Below are 21,805 nucleotides of genomic sequence, written 5' to 3'. Positions count from 1 at the left end.
TGGCGCCATCAGGCCGCAGCAGCAGTAGTGTACTTAACAGGGCACCTCACTCTCATGTTTGCTTTGATCGAAAGTGCGCGTTTCTCAGGCACGGAAGCGCAAGGGCATTTCTTTGCTCCAGCTGCTCTCGTGCCATCATCGAAATAAGTCGCACTCTCGGATCACACATGAACAGCCACTGTGTTGCCAGCCGGCGTCTCTAGTGACAATTCGAATCTGTCACGCGCCCACTGGCTGACGAAGCTGACGAAGCTGACGAGCCTGCGAGATGCCACGAGGGGGGCAGGTCAGGACCAGATAACGCCGCCGTGCCTTGCCTAGGAAAAACAAATTTGTGCAGCGCCGCGAAGTCATAATACACAGTTCAATTTTCTACCAGATAAATCGTAGTTATGCTTCGTCTCACCTTAGCACGGACTAACTGCGAAGGATGTGCAAGCGCGAGCGGCTAGCCCTGACTGCCTTGACTGGAGCACTTGCTGCACGAGCGCTCGAGTTTTTGTCGCATTTCTATTTGAGCATCCCACATGTCCGCCACGGTGCTGCTGATGCGCATCCAACCACAGGAACCGGAACCGAAGTGCACGCGCTAATCCGCAGCACCGCGGTACAAGAAGCTCTACTGAAGCGTTAACACGGCGCTATCTGAAGCGCTAACAAGGCGCTATACTGGAGCGCTAACAAGGCGCTACCGGAGCGCTACAGAAGCGCTAATCGCGCGCTATGGTAGAACTAAGTCACGCGCTGGGAAGCGCCACATGAGCGCTCCTTGGAGCGCTCACGTAGCGCTAACTTAGCGCTCCGCTGTATGTGTGAACAGGCCTTTAGTGTCACTAAATAAGCGCTTCAGAGTAACGACACTTGCCCATACTGTGACTTAAAATCATCGTTGCCAGAACGCTGTAGCTGCCAGTTATCTGAAGCTTTATCTGAAATCACAATAGACGCTTTTCTGTCCTCCACAAATGTGTCAACAGTTAACGATAGAAAGAAGCAATATTACATGACACCTAATCCTAAAACCGAATCCTAACACCGAATCTTATGCTGAGGAAGTCGCACTTTTGAATCATGACGATCGTCAGTTGCGTCTGCTCTGCACCAGCACCAAAATGGCGGCGCCCACAACACTGTAGGGAAACAGAATGTCGATACTATAAGCGCAGCTCATTTAGTGGCTCTAGTGCGTATTATCCCGTGTTTATTTTTAGTAAGAAAGACTTCTCACGTGTTATGCGAAGATGCGATGTAGTAGTGGTTCAGTGGCTGATTCATGTCCTGGCAGACGTGGTTGTGCTCCTTGTCGAAGATGTTGTGGTCGTCCGACAGGAGCATGTCCCGAAATCCTGCCGAAGAACATTTCAACTTTAATAACATTGGAAGTTGTAACGCGGTGAGCCAGCCGAACTTTGAAGCTAGACAGCGGAGAGATACTTAGACGGCGCACCAGGCAGTCCCAGGAAGCCTTCAGGATTGTTCTTGTCTTTGGCGAACTTTTCAATGATTTGCTTGCAGTCGCTAAGCGTCACGTTCATCTAAACCAGGAAAAAAGAGAAATCTGGAGGTTAGGAAAAACCTTGTACCGTATTCGCAAGCTTACAGATGTCCTTCAATATTCTTCGTTCTGATGGTGCGAACTGAACTAAATCCAGCATTTCTACCGACCCGACCCGACCCGACCCGACCCGACCCGACCCGACCCGACCCGACCCGACGGAACCGGTCCGACACGACAAATACTCAAATTTTCGAATAATACTTCTGCAGTGACCAATACCTTTTGCTCTTGAGTAAGGAACCTGCGGAGTTCTTCAGGTCCCATTATGGTCATGTTTTGGGCAGTGTAACTAAAAAAGAAAATCAAACTCAACACAGGAACTAATACGCGGCACGAACGAATTCGTTCGTAAGGTTTGCATATATTTTTATTCTTAAATATTATAAAACATGACGGTAAACTTACTTACGTCTTAAAAATCTTATCGATGTCGGGCCTAGACAAGAGACTGTGGTAAAACTTGATGAATTCCTCCCGGTCCAACACGTCTTCTCCGTCCACCTTATGGCACTTGAAGTTTGCAGCCTGTTGTATGAAGAAATCAATTTGTTGTCCACCCACGTTTGGCCAAAGTAATGTAATGTTTTTCCAGTGTCACACTTTTGACATGGCGCCACGCACGTTGTGGAGACTGGTGACCAGTAGTCAACGTAAGCTTTAGATAAGGTAACGAGAACTCTGTTGGAATCAACAGATCTTGAGAGAGCGTCAGTCAGGTCTTGGAAATTTGCACAGTCAATTTTATGGACCTAATGCGGAAACGTAGAAAATAAGAAAGAACAAGACAAACATACAAACGTTCTACCACATCACGTCGGAAACTTTATGACCTCTCAAAGTGTGCCAAGGATCAATTTAAATATTTAATCATGTCCAAGAACCAGCTACGGTAAACTTTCTCTTAAATGTAGAGTTACGCGCTTTAACCTCTTGTCATCATCGCGTTCTCAGGTAACCGCGTTCTTAGTAAGCAACAAAGCATATACTGCCCTCATTGGCTCGAAGTCTGCAGCCTCGGATGTTTCTCACGGAAAAGGATGGATAAGCGTCACGTGGACGCACTCACATTGAAGAGGGCCCTGCAATGGTTCTTGTCCATGGACACATTGAGTTGCTTGAGCAGGTTCTGACACTCTGAAAAGTTGAGGGAGCCGCTCCGGTTGACGTCAGCCTTCTGGAACTGGTCCCTGAGCCACCTGCAAGACGCGCATTGCCGAAGACTTTGTTAACAAGTCATGCGTGCTATATGAAAAGTCTAGGCGAATTTCGGCGTTTGCAAGAACCGTATACGATGCCAACCACCGTAACAAAATTTAAAAAAAAAAATCTCACAGCCTATTTTGATCATTCTCAAGAATGCACGTAACGTGACCACCGTCACGTAGATGGCATCGTATTGCTTTGCTCTGCCAGTCGTTTCTCACACAGCCTCCCCTATTCTACGTTAAAAAAAAAGTGAGAGAAAATAGATGTAGCATGGAGGCTGAGGTAAAAGGCATAATAAAAAGACAAGTTCAAAGTTGAGGCTGCCATTGGACGAACGACAGCGGGGAAGATGCAAAGGAAAGACAAGCATCTGTCAGAGGATCGGGACCATACTTGCTGCACTGCAACGACGTGACTCGCCGACTGACAATATTTGGTACATCAAGCTGAGGGTCACACCGCCAGCACGTCATACAAAAGACAGCTTTCTGACACTGTCTGAGCTGTGTTTCTTCCTTGTATGACGTCCTGTCACGTTGGATATGTCCGCAGATGGTACTGCCATCATGTCTGCAGAAAACGCCATGTCTGTTGTAGGATGTGTGAACAGTGTGACTGCAGCTTTAGGTAGAGGTTAACTGTTGCTATTGAAAACGCCAGCTAGGTGGCGCAAGCCGTCATCCGATTAAAAGGGTCCAGCCGCGCGCAAGCGTCCATCACCTCTCGTACTCCTGGTCCCTCCGCGTGTTCTTGCAGTTGGCGACGAGGTGACGCAGTCCCCTGACCCAGAGCTCGCAGTCGTTGGCATTACAGGCCACCAGGTCCAGGGTGTCGTTCTTGGGCGATATGACGATCGAGAAGCACGTGTCCTCGTTCATGTTCAGCGAGCCAAAGGGCAGGTAGCTCTTGCGGCGGCGGAACTTACTCTCCACGTCGTTGAAGACGTCCGTCTTCCAGCCCTTACGCACTTCCTCCACATCGAAGATGTCCACTGCGGAGAAGATATACATTTTCGATTATAATACGTGAGACCCTTACAAAAACACGTCTGAACTTTTTTTTTTAGACTTTTTATTGACTTTCCGGGATCCTACTGAATTTCTTTATAAACGGATTTTGTTTTGATTATTGTCAGAAAAACTTTCAAAACAAAAAATACTCGATTTTTTTTTGTAGACTTATTTATAAAAAAATTAGAAAGAAGTTATAATGACGTTTTTCTGTAGGTTATTTTCTTAAAAAATTCAAAAGGAAAAAAATAGATTTTGTTTTGTAGACTTACTTACAAAAAACAAATTAAAAAGTTGTTGTAACGACTTGTTTTTTGTAGCTCATTTTCTAAAAAAAAAAAATAAAACTTATTGACATTATTTCTTTATATTATTTTATAAAAAGAGAAAAAAATATTATTTTATGTGCACGGTCTGCGGTCGTGTGCTGGGTCCGGCATGACGGCGATGGATATATGGTTCTACAAACCCCTATAAAAATGTCGTTCAACTTTTTATTGAAAATGTGTTAACTTCTTGTTCACTCTGATTACTTTTTTTTTGACTTTGACTTCCTGTTCACATGGTTACCAGAAAGTTTGTTGATTTCGTGTTGAAACTTTTCTGATAATTTTCGTCCTGTCACTTTCTGTTTCTTCGACTTTTATGTTTTCTACCCCAGACTCAGGCATATTCAACATGGTTAACATCCACCAGCTCGCCTGCACCCTTACTATTTTATCCAAAATTTTCAGTTGACTTTCTATAGCCAGTGTCAATAGAAACTCTACAGACTTTATGCTGACTTTTTATTGAACATGGTACATCTTGACTAAATGTCAAAAAGTCACTGAGTTTCTCAATAGTCTCTGACAAGTTGAGAACCGTAGGGAGGAGCTTCAGTATGCCTGCCTCGAGCGCGAGCCTTCTACCCTTGACAACGCTTCGACGATTCGCGCCCCTCGAGCTCGAGCGCGCACTCAAAGCGCGACGGAAGGCATGGGGCGCGTGCTGGAGGCCAGGCGTTCAAAAAACACGCCCTGCCGTTCTCACTTTGTAAGTGACTATCGTGACTTTATTGACCCTATTCAACTAGTCAACTGCTAAAGAAAAGCAAAATAACTCTATTAAAGTGGAGCAACCGCCTTGACTGGTTTCGTCTTGAGTAATGCTATGCAGAGAAGCGATAACATTTGTTCCATGAGCCGTTTTTGTGGATGTTGTTTTAGCGACTACGCGGAATTGTTATTAGTTGTTCCTATGCTTTTTAGTAAGAGATAGAGTGCACGAACTTCGAAACACTGTCTTCCCTTTGACAGACTTTCGAGAGGAAGAAGACGACGACGTGATAGAGGCAACCCTCGATTTGTTCGCTCCGGAAAAGTTTTATAATTATTTTCAGTTACCTGCTTCAAACACGGCTGAAAACTCTGCGCTTCAACGAGGAGTCGCCTTCCGAGGCACCTGAGGCAGAGGCCGCGGACTCCACCCTCTCGGATCACTAAACATGAGCCAACCGAAAACATCGCAGCCCGCCGGCAACGCAAACGAATCTGCCGAGACATCGAACATCCCTGATGAACCCTCTGACAGCTCTATGGAAGACTCGGACAACGAAATGCCGTGGAACGTCAAGGCTACCAAGAAAAGGCGCCACGGGTCTAATTCAAGTGAGGCAACAATAATCACTCAAGTTTCTCACAACCTCACTGTCATCGTTAAACCGATGGACCCTACAAAACTCATCACGAAATTGAACCCTTTGGTTCTGAAAGAAAAGCTTGACAGTCTGGCACCAGACGGCATCATCCAGATTCGACCAAACTATCGTTTGAACCTCCTTGCTCTTGACACCCGAAATCTGGAATCAACAAAAGCCATACTCCAGCTGAAAAATATTGGTCCACTCCACGTTCACACTTACGAACCTACTCCCGCATCCTCGTCTGTCGGAGTCATCCGGGGAGTATCAGTAGAGATCGCAGATGATGACCTGTGGGCATCCATAAGAGTGAAATCCCCAGGAACCCAAGCGAGAAGACTTGGCAAATCAGAAGTGGTAAAACTTATCTTTACCACAGGAACACCGCCTGACCATGTCTATGTGGGGCACACCAGATACCAAGTACTCCCATACCTCGAGAAACCGCGACAATGCCTGAAATGTAATCGCTTTGGACATATCGCAAGCACTTGCACAAAAGCCCAAAAATGCAGCCGTTGTGGAGCTGATCACGACACCAGCAAGTGCGAAACACAAAAACCTAAATGCATCAACTGCAAGAAAAGCCATGATGCAGCGTCACGAAACTGTCCAACATACAAAGCGGAAAAACAAATATCCAACTACAAAAGTTCCAACAACGTAGATTACTCAACAGCGAAATCAGCTATCATGAGCAATCCAGAAACCGACGTCGTACAACACCACGCCCTGCCCAAACACAGACATGGCTGGAAAGAAAACTTACAGCCCCCTGTCCCGCCGATGAGTGACAACAACTATCCTACATTGGATGCCTCGACGTCCCGAGCCACGACGAGCTCTGCGGTTACATCATCACAACAGTCCGGATCTTCAAGGGGCACGGAAACAACCGCTGATGGAGCAGCTTCGAAAGACCAGCAAAGTCCCCCGAAATGGGCTCGTGATCGCCCAGCTAAGAAAAACTCACGATCAAACGACACGCCCAAGCCTCAAAGCCAAGGAAACGCATTTTGTACGTACAATTGCTTTGTTGCTACGCTCTTTCCTGACTTCGGTCAAGTCCCCTGTAGCACAGGCTGTGATTACAATCATTGACATTATCACCCCGCTAGTCGCCGCCTGGGACAACTAGCCAGCTACCTTCTTGCAAGCCATTCAGACAGCTGAGCTATGCCACCACCAAACAAAAATACATACTCCTACTGGAAAAAATAGTATAATTCCTTCAGTTATTCAGTGGAATGTTAATTGGCTTCGAAAACGAATAGAAGACCTAAGACAATATTTACAATTCCACACAGTTGAGGTATTAGCCCTACAAGAAACTAACATAAAACCAGGAGCGATTCGACTTGCTCCCTATGCCATATATAACAGCACCCCTCGGACAACTCAGTCATCAACTGACGCTCCGAAGGCATCCCTGTTTGTACATTGAAGATTGACTCAGGTGCAGCTGGATCTCTCGGATCTTTGTGACGACAGTGCTGAATACGTGGCTGTGAAAATTAGAAAAGGCAACTCAGACGTCACCATTGTGTCTATTTACGTTCGACCTAATTCTCACTGGAACCCATCCGTCTTACGCACAATACTCTCACGATGCTCACCAGCCACATTACTCCTAGGTGACTTCAACTCGCATAACGAGACATGGGGAGATAAGCAAACCTCTAGTCGAGGGAGATTGCTCGAGGATCTGGCAACAGCCATTGGTCTCCAATGTCTCAACGACGGCACAGCAACTTTTGTAAGGCCCGGCGTTGAACGCAGTGTTCTGGATCTGAGTTTCGCAACTCCTTCTATAAAAGCACTTTGGTCGCCCGAACGAGACAGCTGGGGTAGCGATCACCTCCCCATAATTATCACTTCCCCGGCACAGGGTCCGATCACCCACAAAAATTGCTTAGTGACTAACTGGGACGCATACCGGATATACTTCGAGGAGATAATATCTCATGGCAATGTAGACCACAGGAATGCCATCTCTCAGGCCCTCTCCAGAGCTACCCGAAGCGTGACAATACCAATATATCGGCCTAACCCTGATCTAACCTACCTCAAATTGCGAGCACTGCGCCGCAAGGCGCAGCGCCGCTCTTTTATTACATCTAGGCAAGAAGACATCCAGCGTTACCGTAAACTCGACGCTGCATTTCGCAAACACACCCACCGCTTACAACGTAGACAGTGGCGACAGCGATGTGAGTCTCTTCACTCTCCGGGAGGTGGAAGACGAGCGTGGCATATGGCTCGTGTTCTCGCCGGACATGCCACTCCTTGCTCACCTGCTCTTGGACTAGCACTAATCCACAACATAACCGTGGCACAAGCTGTAGAACAACTAGCAGATGAATTTACCTCCATACCTGCTCCGCCATCAGGCTTTGCTGTAATTAGCACCGCCGGCCCTGTACCAACAACGCTAACTATCGCAGACTCGGACTTCACAATGGGCGAACTACACCATGCTCTTCGGCGTTCTTCTGGAAAACGCAGTGCACCAGGTTTGGACGGTATCACGTTTCAAGCTCTTCGAAACCTCTCTGCCGCAACCCTCCCTGGCCTCCTAGACAACATCAATGACATTTGGCGCTCGTTTGTCCTTCCTCCTGCATGGCTACAGTCCGTGGTGGTTCCAATTCATAAGCCAGGAAAACCGATCGGTGACACTTCTTCCTACAGGCCTATCTCCCTCACCAGCTGTCTGGGGAAGATTATGGAACGAATGGTCTTGCGGCGTCTAGACTGGCAGCTTGAGTCATCTGGTGTCCTTCCTAATCAACTGTCTGGCTTCCGAAAACTACGCTGCACGATGGACGCGATCAGCGACCTTGTATCAGACATGGAGGAATCCAAGGCCACAAAGCAAGCTTTCACAGCCATATTCCTTGACATCAAAAAGGCCTTTGATTCAATTCCCCACAGTACCATAATTACCCAGCTTATCAAACTTGGTGTGCAAGGCCGAGCACTTGCATTTATACGTGCATTCCTGACTGGTCGCACAATGTGCGTACGCCTAGGACGAGCCTGCAGTTCGAACCGTGCAGTAGCTCAAGGCGTTCCCCAGGGTAGCGTAATAAGCCCGTTTTTGTTCAACGTTGCCATGGCCGCTTTGCCAGAGGCCATACAGCTGATGAACATCGATACACCAGTAATAAACATTGCAATTTACGCTGATGACGTGGCCCTCTGGGCTTCTGCCCCCACAAAGGTGTACAGCAAGATGCAGCAAGCGCTACAGGATGCTCTAACCATACTTGTTGACGAAATATCAAAGCTGGGACTTACTCTCTCCACATCTAAAACAGCTGTCCTTCAATACCATCCAACGGCCCGAGCTTCAATTAATAGAATCTACGAAATCAGCGGAACAGAAGTAACGCGGGTTCGAACGTACTCCTACCTAGGCTTTCTACTAGATGACCGCATCTCCTGGCGCCCTGCAGTCAAGTCAACACTCATCAAATGTCGCCGACACCTCAATGCCATCCGTATGATCATAGGCAGCAGATGGGGAACACCTCAAGCAATGATGATGCAACTGTATAGGGGCCTGATTCTTTCCAGACTGATGTATGCATTGCCATTAGTTCACATCAGCAACGCGCAGTCATTAGCCATTGAAACACTTCAACGAATTGCTGTTCGATTATGTCTAGGCCTACCCAGGTACGCACCCAACATTCCGACGCTAGTAGAAGGAAGGGTGAACCTTGTTCAAAACCACGGTAAAGAACTGACGCTTCGCCACATTGCACGGCAAACGACCTGCCAGTCAACGGGTTCTCTCCTGAACCGATTGCGCAGCCGTCCCCTCTCCCGTCTAGGATACCTCGCAAAAGAGTTTGAAGGGCTTATAGACGCTCCTGCTATGATCTACCTAGCCCCACCGCCATACGCCCAACCACTGAAAATCAATGAGTCCATTCCCATGCTCAAAAACAAACAACTCACGGCACAAGTTGTCGCCCGAGGCCTCGCTGAAGAGGTAATAGAAGAATCTTTTGTAGAATGGGTACATGTCTACACCGACGGCTCGGTGCTTCACAGCTGTGAATCATCTACTGCAGCAATCTTCATCCCAGAACTCAATGTGACCAGATCAAGAAAACTCAGTTTTCATACCTCCTCCACAACCGCTGAACTAGCAGCTCTTTGGCTTGGCCTTGAAGCACTTGACGATATCTCCAACTGCGAAAAGGCCGTCCTTCTAACAGACTCCAGAGCAGCACTGGTGCTTCTCAGCAACCTAGACGATGCCCCCCAATATGCACGGTACGTTGCCCACACAGCAAGAAACTTGGAAACAGAAGGCTGGCAATTAGTATTTCAATGGCTGCCCTCACATGTTGGCATCACAGGCAACGAGACAGCCGATCGTCTTGCAGCAGAAGCGCACCACCTCAATGTGCCAACACTCTATGTATCGAAAATTCACGAGGCCAGACAACTTATACACAAAGAAATAAAGCGACAACATCCTGACCCGCGAGTCTCAGGAGGAAGACCACCCGCACGTGTGCCACCAAAGCTTTCACGAGCCAGCGCCTCCATTCTGCATAGGCTTCGCACTGGGTGTGCCTTTACAGCAAAGGCCATTCATCGTCTGGACCCCACAATCAGCCCAAACTGCTCAAGCTGTGACATTCCCGAGGACCTAGAGCACCTCATCTGGGTCTGTCCAAATCTAGCGGACGCGAGGAAATCTTTCCTCGATGGACTACAGCTCGCAGGGGTTGCCCACGGGACAACTGAAGACATTCTTTTTCCCCCAGGCTCAGTAAGAGATGCCACTAGAACATTCGCCTTGCTCATAACGTTCTTAGAAGATGCAGATCTAATAGACCGGCTCTAAAGCATGGTGCCATACGCCCCGAGCCAGTGAACTGTCCATTCTCATAGGTAGTCCAAACTACCTCCACTCCCTATCTCTCCTTCCTCTCCTTTCTCTTTTCTACTTCCTTCTTTTGATCCCTTATCCCTAACCCGTCCCTACCCCGGAACTGACTCGCCCCCCACAGAAGGTGTGGCCAACATGTACCGGGATTTCTCTCTTCCCTCTCACCACTAATAAAAAAAAAAAAAAAAGACTTTCGAGAAGGAGATTGGAAACTTGTAACCTTAGTAAGTGCTGAGGTGTTCACCGGCCAAATGATTACCTTCAATATGTAGGTTATATAAGGCTCTGGAGCAGTTAAGGGACTGCGATTCTAGTCTTGTGTGCTTCATGGTGTTTGTGTTTGTTTCCAACGCTTATTTGTGCGATGTGTATGTACCAAGGGACACTATTTCCTAACAAAATTCAAAATATATATCTAAAAAAAATTGAGTGTCTTTTTTAAACGTTAATTTGCGGTTCCGTCGAAAGGGATTCAACAAAATGTATGTAACAAGGAATTCGAAAAAAATGTATGTAATAAGGAATTCTAAAAATTTAAATGGCCAATATTAACTAGGAGTTAAATAAGTTGTCAAAAATAAAGTCTAAAAAACATCAAAAAGTTTAAAAAGAAATTCAATACGATTCCAGAAAATTTTCAACAGAAATTCAGAAGAATTTAACAACAGGTTTTTGTAAAGGGATATACGGGCTGCCAACCCGAGGGAAAGTTTCCAGATTAAGGTAATATTCAGGTTTATGTGGGGATAAGGGAAATCATGCTAGTTTGAGTGACATTTTAGGTGCCGTATATATCTGAAATTTTATAAATCAATTGCAATTTTTTTTTTCAAGATAACATCGAATTTCAGCGGCTTTGGCCACATTTGGGTTGCATCTTTCTGCCGTTTGACGGTTTGTGGTGCGACCATCTGGCAGCACTGAGGAGTACTAGGCTAGGTGGCGCGGGATACCGCCCGTTACAAAAGGTACAGCCGTTAGTATCCATCCATCCATCCATCCAACGTTTTTCGGCAAAAATAGTATTAATCGCCCCCTGAAAATTATCGAGGAAGGTACCAGCCACGTCGAAGATTCTGAAAGCTCCGCTATGCCTTTTCAAAAAAATAAAAAATAAATAAAAAAAACTTGAGTACAAGAAGAAATACTACAATGTCTAAAGATGTAGACTTGCCTAATAGTATTTGTGAAGTGCCGTCGTGCTCCGTGTGTTCGAGTTTGAAAACTCTCGGTTGTGTTACACCTGTTCTTTTGGACTGACTATAATAAAAAAGTGCTAATGAAATTATTAAAGCAGTATCGTGTTCTGATTACGTGCATAGCATGTAAAGCGAAGATAGGGTTTCATTCGTCAGTTTGAATCTCCCTGTAACACTTCCCTTAGCCAGATTTGCTTTGGCCATGGTTTTCATCCGATAAATTAATTTATTGCGAAATGGACGCAAGGCGTAAAGGCTACACGTAGAGCAAGTAGTCTGCTTCCTGCGCAGGGGTTGCGATGACGTCAGAACGATGCCGAGCTCTGATTGGCTTTGGTTCAAAGGAAAGTGGGTAGACCTCAATGCTAGATGCCTTGAGGTCTACCCACTATTTTTTTTTTCTTTCAATCAGCCAATAAGAGCTCGGCGTTCTGGCATCATCGCAATCCTTGTGTAAGAAGCAGGTGAACTTGCGTTCCGCATGTAATATATTTCTCATAGCAAAAATGGAAGTGATGCAGAAAACAGCGAGTATTTAGTATTATATATTATTTGCGCAGACGAGGAAATTTTGGCACAAATAGGGGAATTTCATGTGTCCGATCAAAAAATTTTGACTTTCCGTGTTGGCAGCCCTGTACATATTGTGCAAGATGTCGTGTTACTGCCATCATATGGCGAGATTGTTTAGTCAGTCATGCAATATGTAGAAATAAGAAACTACTGAACTCATTATTGAGCTCATTGGATTTCGAGCTTTTTGCTTTATTCATTTAGTTTATATGGTAAAGAGTTGTGTGGATCAAAGTCTAAGGTTTTATTTCTTCGGTGTGAATTTTTTTTTCCGCCCTACCATCGTGTACGCGACTTATGGGTAGTCAAGGACTCGCCAAACTGTACACAAAGTTTTTTTTTTTTTTTTTTTTTTTCGGCAGTTCTTTGTTATAATTACTTTTACATATATAGCGCGCAACGCTCTCCAAGCCACTGGCACGAGTGAGTAGCTTTAGCATAATAGCGCCTCGTTTACACGAGAGCGCATCCAAATGAAGCGCCAGATCAAATCACACCGTCACACGATTGCACCGTCAGCTTTGGCGGAGTTGCACAGATTGTGTACAGAACGCAGCATACTAGAAATTCATAGTAACATCGGACGCTGTTAGGAGTGTCTCCTCTCCACTGCTTTGCTGCACCCCTCACTGCCGTTGTACGTCTAGAAGAGGTCACGTCATCGACTCACAGTACGTCTTCTTAGAGCAGATGAAAGGCTTCCTGGACTGTGCGTAGACAAGGAGCATGTTGTCCAGATTCAGCTGGTAGCGCCGCTTGTAGTACTTCTTCGACGAACGCACCTTGTGAAGCTTCATGCCTCGGGACAGGTACTGGAGCACGTCCTCGATGGTCGCGGACTCTGCGCAATTGAAGCGGAACCGTCCATCAACAATCCTGTCCACGGAGCTCCAGCACGACTGGAAACACTATACACTTACGGCACCTATAGGGAGTATTCACTGGACGCCATATTTGTGGGTGCTGTTTAGAGCGCATGCTCAGAACGAGCTCACATCAATAGGCTGCTAAGATCGGCACTCTTGCTGGTGCGGAATGCACGTTGCAAAAAAACTGTGGAAGCTCGCCATCAGCACGCGCTCAGCATTCGCGCACGCAGCTATGGCCGCCAGTGAATACTCCCTATAGTCGCACTCTCATACATCATACAAAAGACAGGCTGCAGACACCGTCGAATGCGTGTTTCTTACTTGTATGACGGTCCCAAATGGTCATGCAAAAACTGCCTGCAGACATTCTGTCCACAGGTTTGCAGGGAACGCCGTGTCTTTTTGATGCACGAACACTGTGACTGCGGCCTTTAGAAGTACAATTTCTAACAATATAAAAGACCCATTCGAAGAGGCAGTTTCAGATGGATGTGCAGGTTTAGCTTTGGCGAGGCCCAGATATTGCTTGGGGTGAGGAAGTAAATGAACCATTGTTCTACTCTTGCCAAAGTATGCTTAGCACAACCGCTTAAACTTTTATATTGTGGGAAACTGCACTCCGAATGTGTAAAGCACGTGGCCCCAGTAACAGTTTGTGTATAAGGTATGATAAAAGGACGCTGAAGATAAAAATGCCAAATTCAAGCCTGCGGGATCCGTGTAAGACACATACATCACGTGCCAGAAACTCCCACGCTGAAGCAAAGAAGCCAACCAGAGATCAAAAACGAACGAAGATTCACTAATAATAAATAAAAGCAGGACATCACCTTCGTAGAAGGATCCGCGCTTCGTGTATCGTCCTTGCACTGACATGTTTCTCTAAGATTGTCCCGGTCGAACAACACAAAATGTAGAGCAGTCTCCGACTGCTATGCTTTGTTAGGTGCCTGATTGGAATCCCGTAAACACACGAAACGTCGCCATCGCTGCACGCACGGGCGGCGCGAAGCTCCTGTGACACGGTTGGCGGTTACCGTCGACCCTCCAGAGCATCGATGTAACCTTGACGCGACGGAAACAAACAGGGGAAACGAGGCAACGCTCCCAGACAGGCGGCATAGATGTGCCCCTCCTATTGTCACTTTGTTTGGAGGGTAGCAGACGACAAGCAGGCGCTCCTACGCAATTTATGTGATAAAAGCTGATTCCATTTCCGGAAGAGAGCAGTTCCTTCCATCGGGTGTGTAGGGCAACGTGCCCTTTTTGTGTCTATCTAAATCCCAGAGGTTTAGATAGCCCTTGTTGAGTCGAGTGAAACCGATGCGAGCCGCAGCGAGCGAAAAAATTCGCTTCACTACCCGCAGTGCGGCATATCGGCGTCGAAACTGGGGTACCTCGATGTTTTTGCGCTTAGAGTGATGTCATTTTTTGTAGCATACGATATTCCCAATGCCGGCGGCACGCGCTCGCGATAAAAAATGCAAAGAAATAGTCGGTAAAAAAAATGCCGCGATACAAGGTTGTTGTTTTTTTGTTTTTGTTTTTTCCCTTTAACTTTTTATTTTGGTAATTTTGGCCTCTTGCTCGAACGGCTAGGGCTAAGTTCTGACGGAGCCCGTGAGTGTTATATATATAAAGTTATCCCCCACTCCCTCCTTCAAAAAAGAAAAAAAAAGAAGGAGATCTTGTTACGTTATTGTAGCAGGGTGCATATGATTCATCGCCGAACCAAGCTATCTCCCCTGATATGCACAGGCGCGATCCGGCCTTCCGGGTCGAAAAGATACGATTCCCTTGCGTACCCGGACGACAGTCGTCTTCTTCCTTCGGCACTTTCGGAGCGCTAATGCACGGAGCAAGCGCTGCGGGTGTTGGACTCGTTTGCCACTCATTGTAAACTAAAACCCGTTGAAATGTTTTAGTCCTGAGGCCGACAAACACTGGCTTCTGTCCACCAACAGTGATCTCCTGTAGTATACCACTTGTTCATAAATATGTTCTAATGTGTGTGGCCAGGACTGTTTTAAACTTAAGCAAGATTGCCAACTAACTTTATTCAGCGTGTTTGCGAGGATTTTTCATTGACCGCGCGATCAAATTTCCAGAGCTGGACAACAATACACTCAAAGAAATCTGGAGCGTCTCCTCTTCCGCAAAGTACTTGGGACAGTTAATCGTTGCAAGCTACGGAGGACACTCGGAGAAAGAATGACAGGGCTGATAAGGTGTTCATCGCCCCTCCCCTCCCCCCCCCCCCCCCCCCCCCCCAAAAAAAAAAAAAAAAATTCTTTTGATTTTGCAAAACAATGCTAAACAATGCCGCAACGGTTTACGTCGCGGCATTGTTTGCTGCAGAGTCGTGTTCAACGCCATAACGCAAATAATATATTTAGAGCAAACGTTTTAGATTTTTTTAATGTGTTCTCAGTCTCACCCCCCCCCCCCCCCCCCTCCCTACAGACACACACAGTTCCAAGGAAGCTTCGAACCCAGTCACCCAAGCGAACGAAGTCCAACCATATGGGCTTTGGGTGAACGCAGGTTGAGCGCACGGAATTTCGAGGAAGAAAGCTACTTCGCATTGCCCAGAACAGAAAGTACAAATGTCGTCATGCACGTGCAGAATGCGGTTATTAAAATCGGCTCTACACCCCCCCCCCCCCCCTAAAAAAAAACAGTGCGTTTATTTATTTATTCATTTGCAGAACACGCAGACAGTTATTAACAGCGAACAAGAATAAAAAAATGTGCCAGCGAATATGAAGATTACTAGAATGGAAAGTTGGGCGAGTTGGTATGAATTCATTTTGAAAAACAGAGCGAATACCACACGGACAAGAAGGAGGACGAGGCGCTGACTATCAACTGTCTATTCAGAACACATACATAGAAATTCACGCGAGGTCGGCTTCTTCTTTTTTCTCTTCCAGTCATTCGCCATTAAGCACGCAACATATCAAATTAAAACACACGAGTACATTAAAACACTCCAGCACAGGTATAAGTCATCGCGTCTTCCTCTTTTCTTCTTTCTTGGATCTTCAATCTTCAATTCTCAGGTCAACCCATGTCCAAAAAAATTACCTCACTGTCCACTAGGTTAGTGGATGGTTGGCTCACGCACCCGGGTTTTCGTTTAGCTATATGATGAGCTTCTACTAGCTCCCTCGGTAGCTGATCTTTGTGTTTAAACAGCACTTTTGTGTCACTAAATTTTGGCTCACATCCACAATCACGGCAGTGGACAGCTAAATGGGAGTACGCGTTACCTTTTAATGAACTGTGGTGTTCGCGTAGACGAATGTTGAGGCAACGACCCGTCTGACCTATATATGAGTGACCGCATGAGAACGGTATTTCATAAACGGTCCCCTGTGCACAGGACACGAACTTCATGCCATGCTTGACGCGACATCCAAACAGTTCTGGCTTACTTTTCCTGACAGCACGCTTGTTAACCACGTTTATAATTCTGCTCAGTTTGTTACGCGCTGAAAAAATTACATTGACCCCATACCTCGAACCGACTCCCTTTAACCCGTGTGAAAGACGATGGATGTAAGGTATAACGGCGACATTCTTTTTGTCTATCTTGGCTTTTTCTTTTTCAAGTTTACTGGAATCATTCTTGATATACCGAGTCACCTTATCGCAGGCTGAAGTAATAATTGAGTCGGGATAATTAGATTCTCTGAGTCTAGCGACCTGTACTGAGAAGCTTTCTTTCATCTTATGAAAACAGGTTTTTGTCAACGCTGACTGTAAGCAGGAATACGTAATACCGTTTTTTACGAGCTTTGAGTGTGCTGAAGGATAGTCTAGTAGTTTCTTCGTGGATCTGGGGTGGTGCATCCAACATACGTGATCTTCTTTCACGTCAATTTGGATGTCTAAAAACTGGATTTTGTGCTCCTTAGGAGTCTCGGAAGTGAAGCGGAGTCCTAACCCTTCCTCCGCGAACGTCTTTAACACTTCGCTCATTGTTCTACTAAAATTGTTTTTTTCTACGAAAACCAGGTAATCATCTACATATCTGACAACCTTTTTGGTGTTGTTCGCCAGCCTGTACTCAAGGGCCCTATCAACTTTACCTAAAAAAAATACTGCTCAGCATAGGGGCCACTCTTGAACCTATACATACACCTGACTTTTGTACATAAACGTTGTCCTGCCAATCGATAAACGTGGATTTTAGATACATAGACAAAAGCTCTAGGAACCCTTCAACTGAGACTCCACTTTTGGTCCTAAACCTCGTTTCATCGTTGAGTTCAAAAATACATTCTTTTACGCTCTTCATGAGCTCATGATGGGGCATAGAGGAAGACGCGATGACTTATACCTGTGCTGGAGTGTTTTAATGTACTCGTGTGTTTTAATTTGATATGTTGCGTGCTTAATGGCGAATGACTGGAAGAGAAAAAAGAAGAAGCCGACCTCGCGTGAATTTCTATGTATGTGTTCTGAATAGACAGTTGATAGTCAGCGCCTCGTCCTGTGTGTTCCTCCTTCTTGTCCGTGTGGTATTCGCGCTGTTTTTCAAAATGAATATGAAGAAACTCAGAATATCTATTAGATGGGAAAAACGCGATGCGCGCAGAGACAACGAGAAAGTTAAGCGTCATGCTCAGTGACCGTCGGACCCACTGTGATGCACGCTCATGACTTAGTAGCGGGGTCGGACGAGGATCGGACACTGAAGGGCTCTTCCTCGCTATAGTTGGTTGCAAGCTAAGAAAAAAACCGGAAATGCCTCTCAGAGGAAAATGTAATCCTACGCCGAGAAACGCCAGCCAATCGTTTTCATGACGTCACGACTCCGTGGACCAATCGCGATCCTTTTGAAAAAAAAAAAAGTTCAACATGGCTGCTGGCCTTAGCAACGCGACGCTAGTTTCTCGTGACAAGTATTCTGCTTTTTTGCACCGTGTTTTACGTGCCCGAGGTTACGCCACAAAATCTTAATGGTATCGGCTTGCGTTTGCAGCAGTTTTTGCGCAAAAACGTGAGAATCCAGCGACGCTATCGCCAACAAAAATTTCGAAGCGGGCGCGAGGCTTAGCACTGCTGGGAGGTATGTTAGACGGTATGTTAGACAGTATCTTGGACAGAAAATGAATTGGGAAGACGGTACATTGGACATGACTTTCTTTCTTTACTAAACAGCTATTTCGTTGACAAAAACGTATTCTAACTTATTTAAATGTCCTGAATGAATTAAATAAATATTGTAGTAGTTTAAGACACGTCTCCTGGAGGAAGAAAAAGCAACGTTGCTAGCGAACTACTTTCTCGACGGCGGAGGCACTTCACATGGGCGCAATGCGCTTGTGGGTGGAGCTAAAAGATTGTTCTTAGGTTGCATCCGACTATAGTTTTCCCCGGGCTATTCGTTTAACCAGTCCCGTTTTTGTTTTTTCCCCTTTTCTAATTGGTTTTATTATTGAATTTCCATTTGATCCAAGGATCCAATTCATTTCATTCGAATTGACTTTAAGTCTGCGGTGCCTATAAATGCGGCAGCGGACAGAGGAATATCATTTTTATTTCTTCTTCTCTGGCCTCAACTCAAATCTGTCCATGCGCGCATCTAATTTATTTGATGCAATCGTATTTTGAGCTTGGTCAGCCGCGGGGATTCTTCGACTGTTTGACCCAACTGGCTGCCTGGATCTCATGCAGGAAACTGAACTCGCACACTCCTTTCTCTCACGCTGCATCCTTCAAAAGACAGTCTGCAAGACACCGTCTGAGGCGTTCCTCGTGTGAACATTGGTCACACAAAATAACTGTCCGCAGACATGTTCAAAGCATGTAAGAAGGTGCTTCGAACATGCACGAGGTGGGTCCGTGATAATTCGGTCATCGTGTCCGCAAAAAAACACCGCGTTTTTTGCGTGAGCAGTGCCGTAGTCTCCTTTAACCTCACAAAGCCTGGCAGTTCGATGACGGAGCCATAGAGTGCCCGCGGTCGCAGATTAGGAGCGCGGGGATCTGGTAGTAAAGAGCATTTCTCGGGGAACCTGGTCGTCAGCGCACAGCTTTTGCAGCGGCGAGGACCCGAACACACACTTGTTCGCTCGGGAGAAGTGTGTTTCGGCGTCTCGCCGCAGCGGGGCGCCAGTCACGTGGCTCTCCTCTCATCCGTGGTCTGCCGCTTCACCGTTTCCATTCCGGCGGCCGCTTCCTGTGGCCATCTGCCAGGCTTTGTCAGTATTATAGGAGGCTATGGCAGTGCAAATGCTAAAGGTGACATCGACGCTTACATCTCGTCAGCTGTTTCGGGGGACGCGCCAAGTTGATCGTCCAGAGGCACGGCCTCTCAGCATGTGCACGCCAGCATTCGTCGCGCCTTCAAAAAAAAGAAAACGAGGCGAGACCAATCTTGTCTGGCACGGCTCCAGAAAAGAGAACGCCCAGCCTCGAGAGAGAGAGAGAGAGAGACGGGCGAGGGTAGGCCAAGTCAATATCTTGGCCTTGGGCGGAGGAGCACAGATGATTCCTTCATTTACGGGCTTCCGACAACAACAAAAAAACAAAAATGTGCTCGTGTTTATACAGGGAGACATTCCAACGAGCAAAAACAAATTAAGTACGGGGCGAGGTTAAATTCTGAAACCGAAATGCCGGGGAAATTCGTACGCGCAGAAACGGACACGACGAAGAGGACGTTGGCAAACTCATCTCCGTGTCCCCTTATGTTTGTCAGTCTCTCCGCTTACGAGTTTTCTGAGCGTCATGCACCAACCAGCCCAACAACGAGACTTGCAGCTCCTAACTCCACTGTCGCGAGACATTTGTTCACCCGCACTAAGCGGTGGTACAGACCACATAAGCGAATGACGTTTTAACGAACTGCAATCATTTGAGCGAATCGACGTTTTTGCGAATGACGTGTATCATGGGGCACAAGTTAACCTATAGACGCTCGCGGCGACAGTCTGTGGCAACTCATTGCAAAATTGTTAACCCACCTGGCCCACCCGCACACGTTGCTTCCAGGCGGCCGAATTCGCTGAAGTGCCTTTCAGTGAAAACTCGGGGCGGGACTTCGTTCGCTAAAACATCTTTCGCTAAAAGACACCCTCGCGAAACGTATTCTGGGCGTGCGCGGTAAGCGTCCCCCGCAGAATGTTACGCGTCCGAAGACCACTGACTAAGGAATGTTATCCTCGGTGATAAGCGGTGACGAGCTTTTTATGAACGGTACGTTGTGCTATCTCAAAATGATTCGCTAGATATCGCTCTTTTTTTGTTTTTAGGTTTAGCGTATATTTTATTGAGTATGTGATTCAAGCGTGGAACAACACATGTGCACCCGACAAACGCACGAATATCGGAACATACAAAAGTCGTTCCACAAAGTTATTAAAAACGAGAGTATTATTCGCAACCCCAAGAATAGCAAATGTGGCTTCGTTAATCCGGTGTTCGCGGTTCCCGTACGATGAGTAACCCACGCGTGGTTTGGTTACTAAAACAAAGGGTGCCGAACTATTTTCGCGTGTTCCGAATTTGGGAGCGATTTCTTTGTTTACTGGTTTCGTGTTTTACCGCAGGTGTTTGTTTCGTGGCCTTCGGCTTCGCTAAAAGTTTGAGTCTAGGCCGGAAAACATCTGCGAAAAATCAACCGACAATCGTAAAGGAATTGAAAAAATAAAAACGTTCCGCGTGAACTTAAAAAAAAAAAGAGTGTATATTTATTGTTTGAAATCTAAAACATTATTTCATTAAAAGTGTACTTAAACTATCAGAAAAAAAATCCACGCGTGGTTTGTTTCTAGAAGGCAATGGTGCAGAAATATTATCTTATGCTCCGATTTGCCCGTGATTTTCGGGGTTTGTTTTTCGCACATGTGTTCCACAACTTTACCGCTGGTAGAACGGCTCCGATGAGAAAAAGTTTTCTGTTCTTACACTATGGCGAGGTTGATTGGCAGATTCAAAACAATTGGACAGTGCTCCGCGATAGTGCTTTTAGTTCGGAGAGCTCATTTATTTTTCCATTTTTGACAACATTATAAAAGGGGGGGGGGGGGGGGGGGGGTAAAAATCTTGAAAACTACGTTAATTTCCGCCAGTGCAATTCCTGCTTTACTCCTAATTAAGTTGTCTTTTTTTCTCGTTTATTAAATAATGTACCGCACCATAAAAAAAAAAAGAAGAAAAAAAAACTGTTTCTAAACTTGGAGCACGCATTGTATTTACTGTTCGGGCTGCAACATTAAGCAATTTACTTGCTTGTTTTTTTTAACATAACGTTTCACAGGGAACCGTAAGGAAAACCTACTATGGAACATCCGAGATCCAGTCTCGGTTTCACTAAAAAGCGTTATTAAAAAGTGCTTACTTCCATACACATTAAAAGCTCTGTTTTTTACTCTTTTTCATATGATGCTAAAATATATTTATTTTGTGCACGCTCAAGCTGTACTCAGAGAGCAGTCCAGTATCATGCTTTGAGGGTATACCCGTTCCAGTCTGCACCATTCCAGTGATCAAAAGTGAGCTTTAAAACCACCGATAGTTCTCTATATGGACAGTGAATAAATTCCTAGTTCTTCATCACCGTGCATTCAACCGTATCTTTAGCGCGTCCAACCTTGGAGTTCTTTCGTGCGCTCCTTCAAGGTTTGTTTTACAGATCGTCGTGTTGGCGGGTGCCTTCTGATCACACTACCATCAGCAGTGCAACCTAGTGCAACCTAGAGCAAACCTAGTGCAACGCTGCAGTGCAACCTAGTGCAATATAAAGCAGCGCTAGAGTGCAACCAAGTTCGCCCTACTTGCAGGG

General features: G+C 46.1%; 1 protein-coding gene across 2 annotated transcripts in view; it reads right to left on the bottom strand.

Annotated features, from left to right (window-relative positions):
- The window catches only part of LOC115323229 (1-phosphatidylinositol 4,5-bisphosphate phosphodiesterase eta-2), a 56,992-nt gene that overhangs the window by 29,445 nt on the left and 5,742 nt on the right, over positions 1-21,805 (bottom strand). For both annotated transcript variants that reach the window (XM_029983612.4, XM_040499317.2), the window contains exons 2-8: positions 12,810-12,980; positions 3,485-3,755; positions 2,625-2,754; positions 1,968-2,083; positions 1,778-1,847; positions 1,448-1,535; positions 1,229-1,346 (exon numbers count right to left, since the gene is read on the bottom strand). In XM_029983612.4, the coding sequence (XP_029839472.2) occupies positions 1,229-1,346; positions 1,448-1,535; positions 1,778-1,847; positions 1,968-2,083; positions 2,625-2,754; positions 3,485-3,755; positions 12,810-12,980 (964 nt within the window). The remainder of the gene's footprint in view (positions 1-1,228; positions 1,347-1,447; positions 1,536-1,777; positions 1,848-1,967; positions 2,084-2,624; positions 2,755-3,484; positions 3,756-12,809; positions 12,981-21,805) is intronic.

The sequence above is a fragment of the Ixodes scapularis genome, unplaced genomic scaffold, assembly GCF_016920785.2.
Source record: "Ixodes scapularis isolate PalLabHiFi unplaced genomic scaffold, ASM1692078v2 PGA_scaffold12__126_contigs__length_90152505, whole genome shotgun sequence".
Taxonomy (NCBI): Eukaryota; Metazoa; Arthropoda; class Arachnida; order Ixodida; family Ixodidae; genus Ixodes; species Ixodes scapularis.
Note: the sequence above shows the minus strand (reverse complement) of the source record. Positions and strands in the feature narration are given on the sequence as shown.